General features: G+C 38.7%; 1 protein-coding gene across 2 annotated transcripts; it reads right to left on the bottom strand.

The window, feature by feature from the left end:
* LOC109837954 (potassium channel AKT2) lies at positions 760-18550 on the bottom strand. 2 transcript variants are annotated; one of them, XM_020406349.1, is made up of 12 exons: positions 18021-18550; positions 17699-17917; positions 8104-8262; positions 7963-8020; positions 7512-7829; positions 7099-7338; positions 6598-6915; positions 6328-6513; positions 5902-5977; positions 5231-5818; positions 5032-5153; positions 760-802 (listed from the first exon to the last, which is right to left on the bottom strand). In XM_020406349.1, exons 1-12 carry the CDS (start codon positions 18239-18241, stop codon positions 776-778), a joined length of 2532 nt encoding a protein of 843 aa, XP_020261938.1. In that variant the 5' UTR covers positions 18242-18550; the 3' UTR covers positions 760-775. The 2 variants fall into 2 exon arrangements, with proteins under 2 accessions (XP_020261938.1, XP_020261937.1); XM_020406348.1 differs by lacking the exon at positions 760-802 and adding an exon at positions 4280-4833.

The following is a 20306-nucleotide window of genomic DNA, read 5'->3' as shown; positions in this document are numbered from 1 at the left end:
TAATTATTTTGCAAACGAGAATTTTTTTTCAAATCGAAACAAAACATGGCTAAATGACCAAGACGACCACAATAATCACATTTATACACATGAGCATGTTTATGATTTACACTATGTGTGTGTACATGTGTATGTGATGAAGAAGCTTGATGGGATGCACAATCATGAATAGGCTTGTCAATTTTTGGTGGATTATGACAAAATTGAGCTAAATGGCCTTTAAGACCACAAATAGAACATTTGTGAGTTTTGTCATACATATATGCATAGTGAATAGGTTTCTTAGAAGAATTAACATTGAATTTTGCACATAAGTCCATAAGCTTTTTATTATTAGCAATACAAGTGTTTAGTGTTGAATCTAAAGTAGATATTCGTTTTCTCATTTGATTCAACTCATCATTGTGCATACAAGCATTACTACTAGAAGTAGGATAAACAAGATTACTCATCATAGATTTCAACTTATCTACTTCTAACATAGCATCACGTTTTTCATGAAGCAAACTAGCATTTTCAATTTTCAAATTTTCATTGCATTCTTTAAGAATTATATTTTCATTTGCAATAAAATTAAACTTAGTGGCTATTGTTTCATGAATGGATTTCATATTTACATACTTACTCTTTACATCAATATAGCAATTGTGTAATTTTTCAAACTCAAGAGCAAGTTCATTAAAAGTAATAATATCATCGTTATCAAGCTCGCATACCTCACTAGGGTTATCACCTAGTGGAATTATACATGGAGATGAGGTCTCCGTCATGTGCTTCAATAAATTTCCATAAGGCGTAAGCACTATCAAAATTAGCAAATTTGTTAGAAAATGAAGAGTGAAAAGCATTAATCAAATATTCTAACAAAAGCTTGTTCATATTAAACAATCTTTTATCATTTTCACACCATTTGGATTTTTCCAAAATGGGTACAACAAATCCGTCCTCAATAATTTCCCACAATTCGAATTGTTTAGATTGAACAAATAGTTTGAATCTAATACGCCATTGAGCATAGGAAAAAATATCCAAACGAGGAGCAATATTAATAGCATATCCTAAACTAGATGAATCATACATATCCATAAAGATAATATGCAAGAAGCAAAATGCAATCAAAATTAGATTAACACAAATACAATAACTTAGATCTTTAACTCAAGGCGGTTAGTCCTTAAAACAAAGAGCACCAAGCTTTGATACTAATTGTTAGACCCTAGAGGGGGGGGGGTGATTAGGGTCTTATGCTAATCTAATCCTAATTAATTGCTAATTAAAAATTATGTAGATCAATTTATTCTTGCAATAGATAGATATGAATAAGGATAATAAGAATAAGCACAAAAAGAATATACGCTAAGCAAAATACAAACACACGATATGTTTACGAGGTTCGGTCACCACGACCTACGTCCCCGCTCCTCATCTCGAGGAGATATCCACTATCACAATCCGGTTTGGAAGCCAGAACTTCTATACACTCGGTTTACAAGATCACCGAAAACTCTCACACTACACAAACACTATGTAATCACACTTTACACACTAAGTGTAGGAACCTACCCCGTGTCCTCCTCCTCAAGTGCTCGGTTATAACCTCTCCCTAGGTTCGTCAATCGACGTCACTCCTATTGGATTCGACCCCGTGTCTCGCCTCACACTTCTCTCGGTGTACAAGTGTATTACAAGTGATTCTCACAAATAAAAATTAAATACAATGATATGTTCTCAAATAACAAGTGAGAACACAATGAAGCTCACACTTACTAAATCACACTCCACAACCCACAACCCACACTATATGGTATGAAAATATTAAGCTCAATAAGTGTGTGTGATAACAGTGAATAAAACTCAATAAATATAGCTAAATGAAATGAAAATAAAATAATAAGCTATATAAGAGTTTAGAAGACTTCTCAAATAAGAAGAACAGTAGATGATGATCCCAATAGGATTTGAAGGCCACTTCTTGTTGTAGAAAAACTTCTCTTAAAAACAGATTGATGAAATCAACTTTAAACAGCTCTTAAATACACTTAAAATTTTGTTAAACACAAAACTTGGATTTCTTGGATGTATGGAAGGAGAGCAGCAATGGGGTATTTATAGCACCCCAATACATCAGTAAAAACATAAGTAAAAGACCAAAAAAACCAATTTGAAAACAGCTGTAAAAACTAGCCGTTAGAAGTGAACTGACAGTTCGGCGGTCGACCGGTGCGGTCGACCGCGAAGCTCAAAAACACAGGGTATGAGAAAATAAAGCTGGCGGTCGACCGCGAATGTCAAATCAATTCCAAAAATAGTGAAACTTTGGGAAAAGTTTCTAAATGATGAAATAAACATGTTTGAAAATAAATTTTTGGAAAATCAATTTTCGTTTGTGAAAACTCCCTATTTTTAAAAAGTGTTCAGAAAACATGTTTTTCGTGAACATGAAAATTAACATAAGGCTTGTAAATATGTATATATATATTATGCATGTATTATATGTATATAATGAATTATGAAAGAGCTGTAAACATGAGATATAAGATATTGTAACAACGTTTGATGAAAAATCATTTATATGATAGAAAACGTCAAAAATCGTGTTAAGTGTACATATATTGAGCTTAGATCTAATCATACAATATATGTAAGTAAACTAAACTTATACCTAGGTAAATCCACACATATGAACTTGAATCTTTAACGCTTGATTGACGTGTGTTGAAATACCTATAAATAGAAACATAAACACAAAACTAGAGAATATATTAGCTATAAATTGTTTGACAAATCATCATCAAAACTATAGGGTCAACAGTAAGGGTGTCACTCGCATGTGAAGCGAGATAGAAAGTTCTTATTTTGTTGCCTCGGACAACCACCATAATAGCGTTGGAGATTTTCCACGAATCCCCGGTGAATGTTAAAATATAGCCTTCTGTTCCAAGCTGGCCAACCAAAATAAGATTCATTTTTAGATTCGGTACGTGTCTGACATTCTTCAAATTCTACTTGGAACCCTTCATCTGAATCTGCACGTCGCCTCTTCCAACAATACTGCAAGGTTCGTTGTCCCCCTAAGTATACTTTTCCAAAGTCCTCTGCTACATAGTTTTGAAGAAGCTTCGTATTAGCAGTAGCGTGGAAAGAGGCTCCTGAATCAATTACCCATGAATCAGAATCACTGTCCATAGCAAGGATCAAAGCATCTTGCATGATGTGAGCCTCCTGCTCCTTCACATCCTTCTTAGCTTTGCAGACTAAAGACATATTGTCCTCCTGACCGTAGTTCTAACACTTCCTTTTGATAGGCATAACCTTCGAGTTCGATCTTTTCTTCTTTGACTTCGAACAATTCTTGTTCTGGTTACCCTTCTTCTAGCTTCGGCCTCTCTACTTGAGATTTAGTACCGAACTTGAACATTCTGATTCGGACGATTTCCTTCTAACCTCCTCGGATAGAATCATGCTAACAACCTCACTCAGCTTCAACTTCTCCTTCCCCGCCGAGTTGCTAATTACGGTCACGCAACCTGCCCAACTATCCGGTAACTACGATAGAATCAATAGGGCCGAGTTGCTAATTACGGTCACGCAACCTGCCCAACTATCCGGTAACTACGATAGAATCAATAGGGCATTGTACTTCGTCATCAAACGTGATGTCCATGGAGATAAGTTGATCAACAATCATGTTGAACTAGCTGAGGTGCATCGTGAAGGAGCATCCTTCTGCCATCTTGAGGTTGAAGAGCGTTTTGATGAGATACATCTTGTTTGCGGCTGACGGTTGCTCGTACATCTTCGTGAGCACTTCTATAAGCACCACCATCTTCTTCTCCTTCAATATATTGCGGGTGACCGATTTGGTGAGCGACAATCGGATTTGCCCTAAAGCCTTCCTATCCAGTATTTCCTACTCCTCGTCTGATTCCTGCTTCTTCTTTCCCTTGGCCTTTCCCATCAACCTATGGAAAAGGTCTTTCTGGTCCAGATAGTCCTCCATCTGCGACTTCCAGTAGGCGATCTGACCCGTCAAACTTCTCGATCTTTGATTTGCATTCCTCTGCCATAGTTCTCGCACAAATCTTCTGAACGAAGCTCTGGTACAAGTTGTAGGGAATTCAAAACAATCAATCAATCGAAACCGTGTCCTTTCGGATCTTGTGCTAAGAGTTCAGCAAGTAGAACAATCACCACAAATAAAAGAAAAATTGTAAGAAAGATAAACAAGAAGGAACACACCAGATTTAACGAGGTTCGGTAATATGTCTACGTCCTCGGGAGCCACACCACACAATTCTTTGATTAATTGAAGAAGATTACAATGCCCACAAATAGGTTTTTATCTCTCTGATATCTCTCTTAAAGAATCCTCTCAAAACCATCTTTTTCACGTGTTCTACAAAAATAATTTAGGTATATATAGGATCTCAACCCAAAACAGTTTCCAAAATGAATTAAAAAACTAGAAAAACTAACTTCAGTCGACCGGACCATGAGTGTCCGTCGACCGGCCAGAACATAGTTTTCTTATAGGGTCTGGTGCACGTTTTCGGTCGACCGGACCATCACCTTCGGTCGACCGGATGACCACTCTTGGTCGACCACCATCTTGCTTTGGTCGACCGACCAGAGTGAGTTCCTGGGTTGTTTTCCTACCGTTGTTGCGGTCGATCGGAGTCAGCATGTCGGTCGACCGACCCGAGAATTTCCAGACTTACAGTTTTGTTTCAGGTTTCGGTCTTCACACTTCCAAAACCAACATCATCTACGTTAAATCTTCTCCGCTGATACGTCAAACGAATGAAATGGGAATTGTTTGATCGAAACATGTTGCTGAAAATAAATAGTCACAGGGATTTCTGGCATTAGTTTACCATCAAATGTGATTTGCAGATATACTATTTAAAAGAAGCATGCTAACCGATCGAGTATTATTTACATAATAATCGTAAGGAAAATTATGATGATATGATCAAGCTCCATATATAGAAATTGATTTCTTCGTTACAATAATGTGGCATTTAAATTTACCAGTTCTTCATTCTCAACAATAAACAGTCTATCATTGTCCCTAATTACTTCAATGGAGTCGATCTCTGCGCCATCCTCATTCGTTATGACTGTATTTTTTCCATCAACTCTGAACTTATCTCCTGTCAAAATAACCAAAGCTATATCAGTGAGATTCTTACTGCATTTGGTTGCGAGCGGAATAAAGCTATATACAAACCTATAGTTTTCTTGAGTTCATCCATTGTGCTTGGCAACCTTATCAACTTCCCAGCTTCTGAACATGGGTTTCTGATCAGTGGGTGGCCTCTGTAAATACTAGCCCTCGGAGGGTGACCCCCTTTTTCATCCCTCCTAAGTTTATCCCACTTAAGCATATCATCCTGGTTATCGACCAGATTTGCCTGCTTAATCTTAGGGGGTCTTACTATCGCGATTGGATATCCAATTTCTCTATTCTGAACCATCTCTTCAAAATACGTCTGGGCCATTTTGCTTGTTTCCAATGTATTTAGATTCAACTTTTCTATCTTGGCACCATTCATGACTAAAAACCGAACCATATCGTCATGGTTTTCAGCCACTGATACTTGTAAGGCAGTCGTTCCTTCATCATTCTCTGCGTCTATGTCCAAACCATGTTCCAAGAGATCCTTCATCGTAGATAGGTCATTTCGCTTTGCTGCCAGGCAAAGAAGGTTTCCAGCAGTGTTGGGATTTGAGCTGCTTGCATAATGGTACAGGAGTTTGAAAATATTGCGGTGCCTTGTGGCGATAGATATCCATAGCGGAGTGTTTCCATCAAAATCTGATAATGGTAGATGCACATCGAGGCATTGGCAATGATAGAAGAAGTGGAAGAAAGGAGACTTTGTGGTGTTTGTTTTTTACCTTGTACATTTACATTGCATCCATGCTTGAGTAAGACCAGAACACAATCTTCAAATCCTTTTGCTGCTGCTATGTGCTGTATTGTAGATTTGCAAATATTGATAAGGAGAGGATTCGTCACCACATGTTCAAACATAAATTAAAATTAAATAAAAATCAAGGCACACACTCTCCAAACCTTGAAGTAACTGTTATCTTTGTTAGGTAGTCGGTAGATGGACCCTAACGCAAATTTCTGGGTGCAGTTTTATTTCTCAAGTATCATGGTTATGCCTATTCAATTTTCTCCTAGGAGCGGGAAAAAAAAAGCAGTGTAGCGAATGCTTTTGTAAGCAAGGAAAATACATACGTCGAGGTCATATCTGTATAAAATGCTAGTATAGTCACTAAAATACTCAGCACACTGTTCTAGATAGGGAAGCATACCAGTGGTGTTCTTCCTTTAGAATCGCCAATATTTGGATCCATCCCAGTTCTAAGAAGTTGTTCAAGGAATGAACTATTTCCTGCGGCTGTTACAGTCAGTACGGTGCATGGAATCCTAGCTTCATTGTGGTTTCCGTTCTCTGTTAGAATATCATCAAGACTTGTATCCTTATATTCGATTTGATGCTGCAATATACAAATGCTCTGTTAACATAACTGAATTTCTAATATGATAATGTTTAGTCATTTGAAAACAAATTTCTTTTTTACCTTGAGAAAATTCTTAACTATAATTATGCTGTCCTCTTGTTTGGCTTGCATAGCTTCTCTAAGCGCGCTGTGCTTTAACCTTAGTAGCTGGGATAAAGTTCGGGTCCGGAAAGTAAAACCTTGAGTCCTATTACACAATGCACTAACTTCTCCAAATAGATCTCCTGTGCCTAGGGATCCTACCACTTGTTCCTTTTCCTCTTCAGAGTATATAATTTCCACTTCACCTGAAACGATCACATAGACATCGTCTGGTGCTTCGTTTTGCATGATAACATCTTCTCTAGGTGGAATGTACTCAGCTTTCATCTGTGTAACCTGATCCAAATCCAAATACCATTTTGATCGTTATTTTTACTTTTACCTTCTAATTGAGTGAACTCTTATGTATAAATGCACATGTAGGCTTGTTTGCATATGCACATACGTACATGAACGCTACACATAGATAAATATATCTAGATTTAGATATGGGTATCTTCATGAGGCAAGAATTCTAACCAGAAGCAAGAGCATTTCCCTTGAAACACCATTAAATAGATAGACATCCTTAACAACTGGCAAGAAGAGCTGCTCACAGATGCTTTTGCATATAGATTTGGGCAGCTGATCCATCAATTGCTGCTGGTTTAATCTCTCGGCTCTGAATCTAACACACATGTATGCCAATATCTGCTGTTTCAACCTTGGAGGTAGATGATTACGGGAAACAAAATTAGATGCTTCTTCTATATTGTTCCTCTGCAAGCATAGCAAATACTCAGCATACTTTTTCGAACATTCAGTTCTGGTTCATTAAAAAACTTTCAAGTTCATCTGGAAACTAATGTAATTACAATAGGATAATTGCACGCTATGATAAATATGATAACTAAAATAGGAAACTGTCTTCCCGAGATGAGAATTGTTCTTACAAATTCCATTGTGCGCCTTGTTCCTTCTACGACCAAGTTTGTCATATTTCCTATCAAATATGCAGTTAGTCCTAAGTTAAACATCATGTAGAATATGATGAAGACCATCTCCCTCGTGTTCACAGCATGGAGATCACCGTAGCCAACAGTAGTCATCGTGGTAATCGACCAGTAGAGGGAGGAAATATAGCGGATCCACAAGCTAGATTCCTTGAAATTTGGGATCAATGCACCTATCCATGTCTTCCCTTTGTGTGGGTATCTATCTGCTAACAAGTAGTAGAGACACGCAGCACAATGCACCAGAAATAGGGAAACCTGCACAATTAGTGTTTTGAAAATCTCAACAAACATCATGGTAACCTCATGCTGTATACATTTATTAACTCAAGTCACTCTTCACTACCGAATTTTTATGACTTGATGAATTGAACTAACAAAAACTACTTACAAATAAGAGTCTGATGGATCTTATCCAGAAATAATTGAACCTGATATCTTTTTCAAGTCTGCATTGAAAGCCCAAAAACATGTCGGAAAATAATTTTTAACTGTGAACCCCAACTTGCACGAAAATTGATTGTTTTGTTACCTTGTAAAGAACTGCTTAACCTTGCGTAGCCGCCAAAGCCTAAACATGCTCAATATTATGTAGGGCGTCTCCGTCTTGACTTCTCCTGTAATCAAGTAACCCAAACCTTCAAAAGGAATTGTTGAAGCCACGTCCATGATGAACCATGTTGACAAATACCTGTTAAGAGAAAATTTTAGAGCAGATCTGCACACATTTATCATGTCTCAAAAAGGGGTAGGTTTTGAGTTTGAGTCTCCCGTGTCTACCATTTCACCATCAAGGCATCTTCAAAGTGAATCGTATTCCATGAATATGATATCTATCTAGTGTGATCCCTTATACCGGAAGGTTGCTTTAGCATTTAGACGGCTACATGGACAGATATTTAGTTGAAGTTGATTATATATAGTTGGTACAATCTTTCCCTTCGCAGATAACATTCATCAAAATTGTCGTGATTAAAGAAAACGGTAGAAAAAGTGTCAGCTGTCTTTAGTAGTGACAATTCACTTGACTTGGGTGTGAAAAAAAAAACATAATACGTAACTAATATAATTCACACCCAAAGCTTTCCGCAAGAATTCTAGTGGGAATCGACAACTAAACCCCCTCAACTGTGGAAGCAGGAAATATATTGGAAAGGATGATTTGAAAATTTAAAAAGCGACAAATGCAGAAGAGCATTTTAGGAAGCCCAAAGGGTATTTTCTAACTAGAGTTCGGAAAATATAGCAATAGTGTTTAAATCTATTAGGAATTCATTAACTAGGGAAAATTAACTAAAGCAAAATAGGTTTTACTTATATACCCCTCAAATCTCCCATATTTTTAAATTTACACTGACTGTTCATATTTACGAATTTACCTCTCAACTTAATTTTGTTAGATTTTTAGTACAATTGAATAAAGTACTCATTTTATTCTTATCTTCTGCCTTCAATAAAAAAAGTAGCTACCCCTAGCCCACAACCCCCCTCCCCCCGATCTCGATCTCGATCTCACTTTGTAAAGAGGGACGGAGGGGACGGAGGGGACGGAGGGAGAGTTCATTAATGTGGAACATGAGTTAAATAATCCAATTTAGTGCATTAGATAAGTCTAGTCATATTTTAAAAATATTTAATATTCATTTAGCTTAACATAAGTATATATCTTAAAAGAAAATTTGAGGGTAACTTAAAATTTTAACTTTAAACTAGGGTAACTTGGCAAACATGAACATTAGGAGGCTAAATTTAAAAATCTAGCAGATTTGAGGGATATATAGGTAAAAACCCATCAATAATATTGAACCAATTCCAATTTTATTAATTCAGAATTTGTAGTCTTGGGAGATATATATGCCATGCCTAAAACACTAGGTTAGGTAAAATTTTCATCTACCCAATATCCCAATCCCATCCAAAGTGAAAGCAGCATCATTTACCAACAAGTTGTGCACCGACCAATATCCGATGCCTGATCGTCTCGTTGTGATGACATACCATTACAAATAGGGATTAGTGGTCTGCTAAGCCTTAGTTGAAATGTCATGCCTTTTGGAAGCTCGGCTTATTAGAAACATAATTTTTCATCTATAGATTATGCAATATATTTGTCGCTGCGCTAGAAACTGTTGGATAGTAGGTTATTGGGCCAAACAGGATTCCTAGTCTATTTTAGTTTTGATTTTAGAATTATTGGATTTCTAGTCTGTTTTGATTTTAGGGTTATTAGGATTCCTAGTCTGTTTTGGTTTTGGTTTTAGAATTGTTGGATTCATAGTCTGTTTTGGTTTTAAGGATTTCTATATATATAGAATGTTTTAGAAGAGACTATTATCAGAGAAAAAAAGAGTCTTTTGAGCACTTTGAGAGGGAGATTATTGTGAGGGAGTGAGAGATTATTGGTTAGGGTTATTTTGAGTTTTGAGAGAGTTGTAACCCATTGTATTTCTCCTCCATATAATGAAATCTCCTCATCCTCTCCCCATGGACGTAGGCAATTACCAAACCACGTAAATCTCTATGTTTATGATTGATTTTGTTCGTTCTTTTGTGAATTGTACTTGTTGGTTGTTTCTCCTCTCATTGCTCGACGACTCGTTTGGTTTATGCGCACACTTTCGCCGACGCACAACAATTGGTATCAGAGCCTAGGGTTTCAGATCTAGGGTTTGTTTTGGGTGGAGGAAGATTAGCTGTTAGAAGCTTGGATATTGGAGATCTAGGCTTCGGTGGAAATAGCTTTGTGGAGTTGCCGTTGGAGATCTCGTCTTCCTCGTGTGGTTGGGTGATCGTGTTAGAATCCTATCTAGGGTTCAGTTGGGTAATTTCACAAATCTATCAAGTTCGAATATTTCTTTACGATTTGGAGTTTGCAAGCAATGGGAGAAGAAGTTGGTGAAAGCAGTAAGACGATGACGAGTACAGTTCATGTTGTCATTCAGAATACGAAGATCAGAGTTGTGAAGTATGACAACAAGATCAATTTTGGGTTGTGGATGAGTGATATGTAGGATGCTTTGAATGCTCAAAATTTAGAAGAGACCATCATGGTCCACGAGAGGCCACCGAAGTATGATGAGGCAATATAGGACAAGATAAATTGAAACGCTTGTGTGGTAATTAGACCTTGTTTGGAACAAGAGTTGAAGTACGATGTAATCGGCATGACGTTTGCGATGAAGATGTAAGAGATTCTCAACAACAAGTATCTTATGAAGAGTGTTAAGAACTGATTGCACTTGCTGCAAAGATTATTCAGATTCCAGATGTCTAGGAGTACCTCACTTGCGGATCATATGAACAACTATACAAAGTTATTGTCGGACTTGGCCAATGTGGATGAGAAGATATCGGATGAGTACAAGGTAATCATTTTGTTAGGCTCATTATTGGATGAGGATTTTGATATCTTTGTGCTCACATTGTTGAATGGTAGATCTTTCATCACCTATAGTGAAGTGACTAATGCATTGATGAATATTGATTTGAGCATGAAGGATAAAGAGTCTTCCTGAGCTAGCACTTCAAGAGAGGTCTTGTCGGCCAGAAGAAGGTTTCCCTATCCAAGAGGTGGCAACAGAGGTAGGTCAAAGTCAAGAGGTCACTACCAATTAGCGAAGAATCAGTGTGCTTTTTGCAAAGAACAAGGACATTGGAAGAAAATTTACCCGAAGCTCAGAGAGAAGGAGAATAGCAAGAAGAAGAGCCCGAAGGCCAATGAGGTGAATGTCGCTAGAGGTGATGATTCTGACAATTTATGCTTTTCTCTATTAATTACTCTAGAGGTTAACCATGTTGATGCATTAGATTAGATGCTGGATTCTGGTGCTACTTATCATATGACTCTTCGGCAAGATTGGTTTGCATCTTTTGAGAAACTCGATGGGGATGTGGTGATCATAGGAAATGATTAGTTCTGTGGAATTTGCAGGATAGGTGCCGTCAGGATTCGGATGCACGATGGAGATGTTCATGAATTGAATGAAGTGAGATTTGTTTCTCAGTTGAAGAATAATCTTATTTCTGTTGGAGCTTTGGAGGAAAAGGGATTTTATGTGACTTTTGAGAGCGCTGTAGTAAAAGTTATTAAGGGATCTTTGGTAGTGATGAAAGAAGTCCGCAGTAGGAATCTTTATTATTTGAAGGGAAGCATGGAGATTGACCAGGTAGCTTCAGTTATTTCAGAGACGGTCATGGGCAGACTTTGGCACTATAGATTAGGGCACACAGGAAAAAAGTTATTGCAGGCGTTGTGCAAGCAGGGGCTATTGAAGGGAGCCAAGAGTGGGAAGATTGAATTATGTGAGCATTGTGTTCTTGGTAAGAAGACTAAGGTGAAGTTCAGGATAGTCGTTCATAGGACGAGAAGTATCTTGGACTATATGCACACGGATGTTTGGGGTCCCACCAAGACGACATCACTTGGTGGTCGATATTGATTCGTCATATTTATTGATGACTATTCTAGACGTTGTTGGGTGTACACCATGACGAAGAAGAGTGAGGTCCTAGAGATATTTATGGAGTGGAAGAGAAGATTAGAACTGCAGACATGGAGAAAGATCAAGATATTAAGATCCGGCAACAGCGGCGAGTACACTTCAGACCCCTTTCAGCAGCCATATCAAAATGAGCGCATAGAGAGACACTTCATAGTTAGTCATACACCGTAGTAGAATATGGGTGACAGAGAGGTTGAATCGGTCTTTACTAGAGAAGATCTGATATTTATTATCGCAGAGTGGTTTGGAAAAGATATTTTGCGCTGAGGCACTTATGTAAGTGAGCCACCTCATTAATAGGCTACCTTCATCTGCGATTGAGAGAAAAACCCCTATGGAGATGTGGCCAGGAGAGGCAGCACACGATTATAACCAGGTCAAGACATTTGGGTGCCTTGCATTTTATCATGTCAGAACTGATAAATTAGAACCTCGAGGTAGGAAGACCATATTTGTGGGATTCAAATGTGGTGCCAAGGATACAAGTTTTGGGATTCAGTTGAGAAGAACATTGTGTTGAGTAAAGACGTTATTTTTTATGAGGCTTTGATCTTGAAGCTTTCTAGCTCTCATCAGGTGGAGATCATCTCAACATTAGAGACATTGCAGATGGTAGAGATTGATGCAGCTCCACATTGTCCAGATAAGATCGTATCCATTAGAGTGTCGACTGAGGTGATGCCAGGCAAGCACAGTGATGATTTGGAAAATACAGGTACAGCAGAGCAGGATCAGGACCGACGACTTTGTTTACGTCAAAAATCAGTTTCATTACAACTTCTGTTACAATTGTTTATCGAATACAAATAGAAATAAAAGAGTGAGCCTTTTTATAATACTTCACTTTACAAGCGAAACAAATAGAGTGCATCTCGACCAAAGCAAAGATCCTCTTCGAGGAGGAGATCTTCTTATACTTGCGAGGGGAGGAGGATCCGGAGGAGGAGGATGAGATATACTCCTCAAACTTCTATTGGTCGAACTCATACACGATCTCTGCATCAATCGGGATCTTGATCTTCGGTTGTGATACGACAGCCTTGGCAGAGAGGCTGTTGGCTCCTACTGTGATCACCAGCGTGTTTGCGTCAGAAATCAATTTCATTGTTGAACCAATTATAACATTTATCATTTACACATATTCAAAAGAGTTAATCTTTTTATAAGATTTCTCGTTACAACGAAAACAAAAAGAGATCTATTGAAAACACACGTAGAGAACATTTATCGGTCGCTACTTGCGTGGGATCTTTGCCTATGCCGATGACATTTTGATCTGTGGACCATCGATTCAAGATCTAGGTTGATCGTGAAGAAGACTCGGGGTTCTTGTTTCAACGAGGAAACTACAACAGAAGTAAATATCTTAGCGATGTAAGATAAATACTCTTCTCAAGATCAAAACAACGGTTTGATCTTTAAGGAATGAATAAAAGCCCACAGATCTCTCAAAATCTTCTCTTTATGCCCGACAAATTTCGCCAAAATCAGGATTAGGATAATTCTATTTCCCGCACACGAAGTTCAAATGCAATTCATAAATAAACTCCCGACGAAAATGATCAGTTCAATGTCGACTCAATAACACGAGCTAATTCAGGTATCAACGCACCAGTTTTAGTTCAAGATTTTGACGATGGTCAAGTGATAAACGCAACACCAAAAGTATTTCAGACTACTCGACAAAATACTGAGTAAGTCGAAAGCCAAAGAAGTTGAAGAACTGAAGCCATTCATAGGTCCTTTTCACGTAAGATTGAAAACATGGCCTATCTTATCCAAAGTATTTCAGACTCCTCGATAAAAGATTTAGGAGACTGAAAACTTTAGACTGTAGACGTCAAAAATTACCTATAAAGTTCCCGGATACAACTCAAGATGAAGAGGATACGATTAACATAATCATCTGAGTCAAAGAAGATCATTCGACACCAAAAGGAAGCAAAGGAACGCGTGAAAAGACGGAATGAATAAGCAACGGAGGCACGTGTGTAGGCGTCAAAAATTACCTATATGTCTCCGCACGCGGCTCAAGACACAGAGAAGACGATGAATATCACTATTCGAGTCACAAAATCTTAATCGACATTGACAAGCGCATAAAGTGAGTCAATGAACCATGCGAAGTAACGGAACTTCGGAATAACAGAAACACGAACTGATCGGGAGCTCCGCGTCACTTATGAAAGACGAAATACCCCCCGTGTCCCATCCACTCCACAGATAATTCAATCATGGGAGCTGGTAGATCTTCTCGACGGCTTTCCAACGTATCTTAAATCGCACGATTCCGAGTTCGGATGGCGAAGATACGGCTGAAACAGACAAGACGCGCAGAACAACGTTCCGGGCCTCGGCGAGACTCCCAAGAGTGTCTCGGCCCTTATAGAGCTGTTTTACCTATGATGCACTTTAAATCTAAAGAAACTCAAAAGATGAAAGTTGTAGAGCTCCTTGTTAACTTTCTAACGCATCTTGGATCAACTCATTCTGAGATCGTATGAGAGTGATAAAGCCAAAATACCAGCTGCCTTAGAATTCCGAGATATTGTTGTTGTCTCAGAGAAGAATAGAGATTTTGATCATGATTCAATTCGAATATGCAAAAGTTCAAAAGATAAAAGTTATAGATATCTTCGTCAGATTTCCAACGCATCTTGAATCATATTATTTGAAGGTCATATGAGAAAGTTAGAGCCAAAATACTCGATACACTCATTGGTATCTCGGTCAGGCCGAGACACCCAGAGGTGTCTCGGCCAGGCCGAGACACCCACGGGTGTCCGCAGCTCGAAAAACCGATTTTTGATAGTTTTAAGCTATTTTTCGACGTTAACCACCTGGATTTGTTCCAACTGATCTGAATCTATCCAAGAGCATGGTTAAGTGGTTACATTTGAAGATAAGAGTGAATCGATCGTTCTTATCCGAAATCAGAGGTCCCAAAACCTATAAATACGGCCACAGGGTCTTTATTTTTTCAGATCTAGAATTCTCGAGCGTTGGTGAAGCTCTACCGAACTGAAGACTGAAGGAGCACGAATTTTAGAAGCGAGGAGGAGATTGGAGCGAGTTTTTTAGCATAAAGAAGAGGAGCTCGTTAGATCTACACTTCCCAGTTCTTTGCCTTGAGATTGCCCCATTGCGGTGATCTCGAGAAGAGTGATTATCTCGCTGTTGCTGAGATAATTGCTTTGGCTTCCTGATTCCCTCGCGAATCAATGAAGCTTCGGATCTGATCTGACCGTTTGGTGATCCACGGATACTAACGTTCCCGTCACAAGCCAAGATCCCACGCAAGCAGCAGACGATAAACACCCGTTGTGTTGTTTGATGAGAGTTGTATTTTTTTATTTTTATTGTGTAAAGGTCTTATAAAAAGACTAACTTCTGTTTTCATTGTAATGTTTGAAGTTGTAATGAACACAGCAATGAACAAATCGACTTTCTCCCCAAACAACGTGTGAGAGAACTTACGATTTTCATACCAGAGCCACGATTTTCAGAGAGAAATGTGGGATCTTGGTGAATTCTTACACATAAAGAGAAGATTTTGAGAGATTTGTGGGCTTTTATTCATTCCCTTAAGATCAAACCGTTGTTTTGATCTTGAGAAGAGTATTTATTTTACATCGCTGAGATATTTACTTCTGTTCTAGTTTCCTCGTTAAAACAAGAACCCCGAGTCTTCTTCACGATCAAACTAGATCTTGAATAGGTGATCCACGAATCAAAGCATCCCCGGCACAGGCAAAGATCCCACGCAAGCAGCGATCGAGAAACGTTCTTTGCGTGTATTTCCAGGAGATCTCTTTTTGATTTCGTTGTAACGAGAAATCTTATAAAAATATTAACTCTTTTGAATCTGTGTAAACGGTAAACGTTGTAATGGATTCAACAGTGAAATTGATTTCTAATGCAAACAGGCTCAGGTTTAGGATTCTATTACAATTCGGAGACTGATGAGAGACATACGGTTGCCAGCAATGTATACAGATACAGTGTTTATGTATGCACTTTTGGTAGAGAGGGTCGATGAGATGATTCCCATTACATTCAGAGGGGTTGAACAGAGTTCAGAGGCTGATTTGTGACAGAAGGCTATGCGAGAGGAGATGGATTCTCTTCAGAAGAATGACACATGTGTGCTTGTCGAGCTTCCAAAGGGGCGAAAGGAAATTAGTTGCAAATGAGCGTATACCAAGAAGGAGGGCATTCAGAGCACTTCAGTGAGGTTCAAAGCTAGATTAGTAGAGAATGATTATGCATAGGAAGAAGGCATTAACTACAATGAAATCTTTTCTTTGGTGATGAATCACTCTTCGATTTGAATCTTACTAGCTTTGATAGCACAGTATGGTTTGGAATTAGATCAGTTGGATGTGAAAACAATTTTTTTTCATGGTGATCTTGATGAAGAAATTTATATGACTCAGTCATTAGGGTTCGAGCTACCGAAAGAAGAAATTGGTGCGTAGATTGAAGAAATCGCTATACGGGTAGAAGCTTGTTGCGGATTTGTGCTTGTTGAGGCCTTTCGAGGCTATTTGGATAAACTACACACCAACTTGATCCCATGGGAGAGGGGGTACGTAGGCAATCACATTGGTGCAGCCGGATTTAGAGAAACGACACATTTGTGCTCATGTTGGTGTCGACTCAGTTTTGTGAACATTTCACCGAGGTGGAGAATTGTTGGATAGCAGGTTATTGGGCCAAATAGGATTCCTAGTCTGTTTTGGTTTTGGTTTTAGAATTGTTGGATTACTAGTCTGTTTTTATTTTAGGGGTTTATATATATATAGAACGTTTTAGAAGAGATTATTATCATAGATAAAAGAGTCATTTGAGCACTTTGAGATGGAGATTATTATGAGGGAGTAAGAGATTGTTGGTTAGGGTTATTTTGAATGTTTGAGAGGGTTGTAACCCATTATATTTCTCCTCCATATAGTGAAATCTCCACATCTACTCCCTGTGGACGTAGGCAATTGTCGAACCACATAAATCTCTGTGCTTGTGATTGATTTTGGCTGTTCTTTTGTGAATTGCACTTGTTGGTTGTTTCTCCTCTCATTGCTCGACAACTCGTTTGGTTTGTGCCGACGCGCAACAGAAACTGCATTGAATTTTACGTCCAAAATGCATCCGAATCTTAGAGATGATCCATCATGAGTTAATTTCATGTGCAGTAGGCCGATTTTCCTGTGTTCAAGAGAATTGAAGCAAAAGAATCTCATCCAAGTGCTAGCCGTATAAATAACAAAGGAAAGCCTGCTTGTCATAAGTAAGTGTGAACGCGGGTGATATCCCAAACATTTCCCCCCCTTGATCAACCGTCAAAACGAGGCTTATTGGAGGGATTCAGAAATTTCTACTTGGTTTCAAAGATGATGAGTTTTTTTCCTTTCCCTTCCCTTCCTGTCTAGTTTCGCTTCGAAACACTTTTTCCCTCTATGTTTTTGATTACTTTTTACTCAATTGAAGTTAGTAAAGTTGAAAGTGAGAACTCCATCCCTCCACTTGAATACGGTTCTAGCTAATTCCCTCCTCTCGAATATGGTTCTTAATTTCATGGAACGCCGAAACAACAAACACTGAAATATCTTTTTATAAAAAAAATACCTGACGGCTATTTTCCTCTGATCCTGAACAAGGAGTTGCGTCCTGGAGTCGATGTAGGCCACAAAGAAAGTCAGAGCAATGTCCACAGCAAAGAAAAAGTTGACAACATTATCAAAGATGCAGAGCCCTCCTTTTGGAGCCGCGCTCAAGAATGCCACCTCAAAGGGGTAAACCCATGCCGAGTAAGCCACCAGAACCACCATAAATGATTCCCAACACCTGAGCAAATGATCATCAAATCACTCCTTACTTTATATAATTCCATCATGTGTATTGTTCATGTTCACGTTACATGAACGGGCGATCATGTTTTGATTCTAACCTGTATCTGGAATCCAGAGGCGAGATAACCCTCCCTCTGCACGCAGCCTGAGTTTGAACGTAGCCCGACACGCCCAACGGCGGAGGCATGAGCTTCGAAAGGCTTCGAAGGTTGAAGGACGAAGACCCTTCGCCTCTATGGATCACTCTTTTACCATCTTTCTTCTTTAGGTCCTCACCCGCAACTGAGGCCGGGGAAACTAGTTCAGGCAAAGTCGCCATACTAGCTAGAAGTTTTCAAGATCAGGAGGTCCAAGATAAGGAGGGGGAGGGAGAGGGGGAGGTGGGAGGGGAGAGATCCTCAAATAATAGAGGGGCTGGCCGGTAGTGACCACTGAAGGGAATGAGGGGCCCAAGTATTAGCTATATGAGTTGCTTTCTGAGGGGAACATGCACACCGAGCATTCCAAAGCACACAAAAAAGCATAGTTGGTGCTGCGTAATTTTTGCCTTGCGTTGTGTTATCATCTGGTGATTCTTGAAATCGAATCCGTCTCTTATGCGTTTCATGGTTAGGTCGGCACACGTCTTTCATTGATGTGAATTATTGAGGTGGGGAGCAGTGGGGGGGTGTTGGGCGAAGATAAGAACGAGAGAAGATTGGAGGTCAATAGATGGGTTGATGTGTTTGCAATAATTTTCATGTGTTGATGGTAGGTAATTGCTTGGCATGGTGGCTTGTTTCTGTGTGTGTGATTGATTTTAGGTTAATGAATGGAGGACGCACTTGTACTACAATAAATGTGAAGTGAGTAATTTCTTCATTTGTGTTGAATGGGTTTTGTACTGTGAGAAGCCAAGTTAAACTAGATTAGGTTGAGTTGGTATTACTCACTTGTCGAAAGAAAATTTTGCTATTTCTTGATATTTTGTTCGTGGTTTAGAAGTTTTACCATTATATTTTATTGTAAAACAGGCCACTTGAGAAAATGGTTATTGGAAATGCTTTCCTGCTCATCTGTGTGGCTCTTGTTGAGCTAAATTGTAAATTTGCAATTAAGTGAGAAAATGGTCCAAATTCCACAGTATTCCAAAATGAAATTTAGGTAAAATTATAGGTGTAAATTGCATAAAACCTCCCTCAACTTTAGGCATTTGTCAGATGACCCCTTGGTTTTGAAGAAAAAACCCACCCCCACCCCAAACACACACCAAAAAAAAAAGGAAGAAAACAAATTGACGATATTACTTCTTTCATTCTTACTAGGGGCATTTCTGAGATGGGCCTCTTAACTTTCAAAATGTCACGAATCCACTTTAATTTTCGTCAGAGAACACGCCAAACTATCGCGGTTAGCTAGTCAGGAGGATTTTTTGAAAAACATTAAAAGTTGAAGGGGCCAGATAACTCCAAGATTTAGGAGGTTGTGTGACATTTTAAAGGTTAAGGGGGGTTATCTGTAAAATATCTATACTTACGGAGGGTTTTGCTAAATTTGCCCAAATTATAATTTCAAACATTCTATGTAAATTGCACTTCAAGAGCGTCTGTTTGCATGCAAGTGTAAAGTGAAAAGTGAAAAGTGATAAAGTGACTTGTTTTTAATACTTTAGATGGCATTAACTATATTTATCAATAAACTATAGTTTAGTATTTCATCTTCACTTTAGTACCTTTTAACTATAATTTATTTTTCAAATAAATATTGCATTTCTCTTGCACGATGACACGAATGTTGAGGTCATAAATAAAAATAAAATGACTTTCACCCTTTGAGCTAACTCTCAATTTGCCAAGCACCCCCTTTATGAAAATCTAAATTCTAAAGGTTCAAATTTGGAGGCATGCATTGGGATTAGGGGAGAGCTTAAAGATGGGAACCTGTCTCGAAAATAGGAGGTCTTCCTTTTGAGGGCTAATAAGTGTGAAAACGGCGAATGAATTGAGGAAAAGAATTGAGAAAAACATGAAACATAAGCAAGACAGACTCCACCACACCCTTGTGTGGTGTCTGCAACACCCAAATGACAGGGTGTGGCAGAATCTGTCTTGTTTTCCATGGGTTTGGTGTCTGCCACACACTGTTGTGGCAGAATCTATCCTATTTGCCATCGGTGTGGTGTGTGCCACACTAGGGTGTGGCAGACTCGTTTTTAGAATCCTAATCTGTTTGGGATTGTGTTTTGTTATAAATAGAGCCACATTTTTTAGGGTTTTCTATAGATTGATTGGGTAGCTTGAAGGTGATTTTGAGCACAGAAAAGAGAGATTTTTCTGAGCAATTTGTTTGAGGGTTTAGTTTGAGAGATTTGAGAGATTTGAGAGATTTGTTTGAGAGGTTAGTTG

The sequence above is a fragment of the Asparagus officinalis genome, chromosome 4 (assembly GCF_001876935.1).
Source record: "Asparagus officinalis chromosome 4, Aspof.V1, whole genome shotgun sequence".
Classification (NCBI taxonomy): Eukaryota; Viridiplantae; Streptophyta; class Magnoliopsida; order Asparagales; family Asparagaceae; genus Asparagus; species Asparagus officinalis.
Note: the sequence above shows the minus strand (reverse complement) of the source record. Positions and strands in the feature narration are given on the sequence as shown.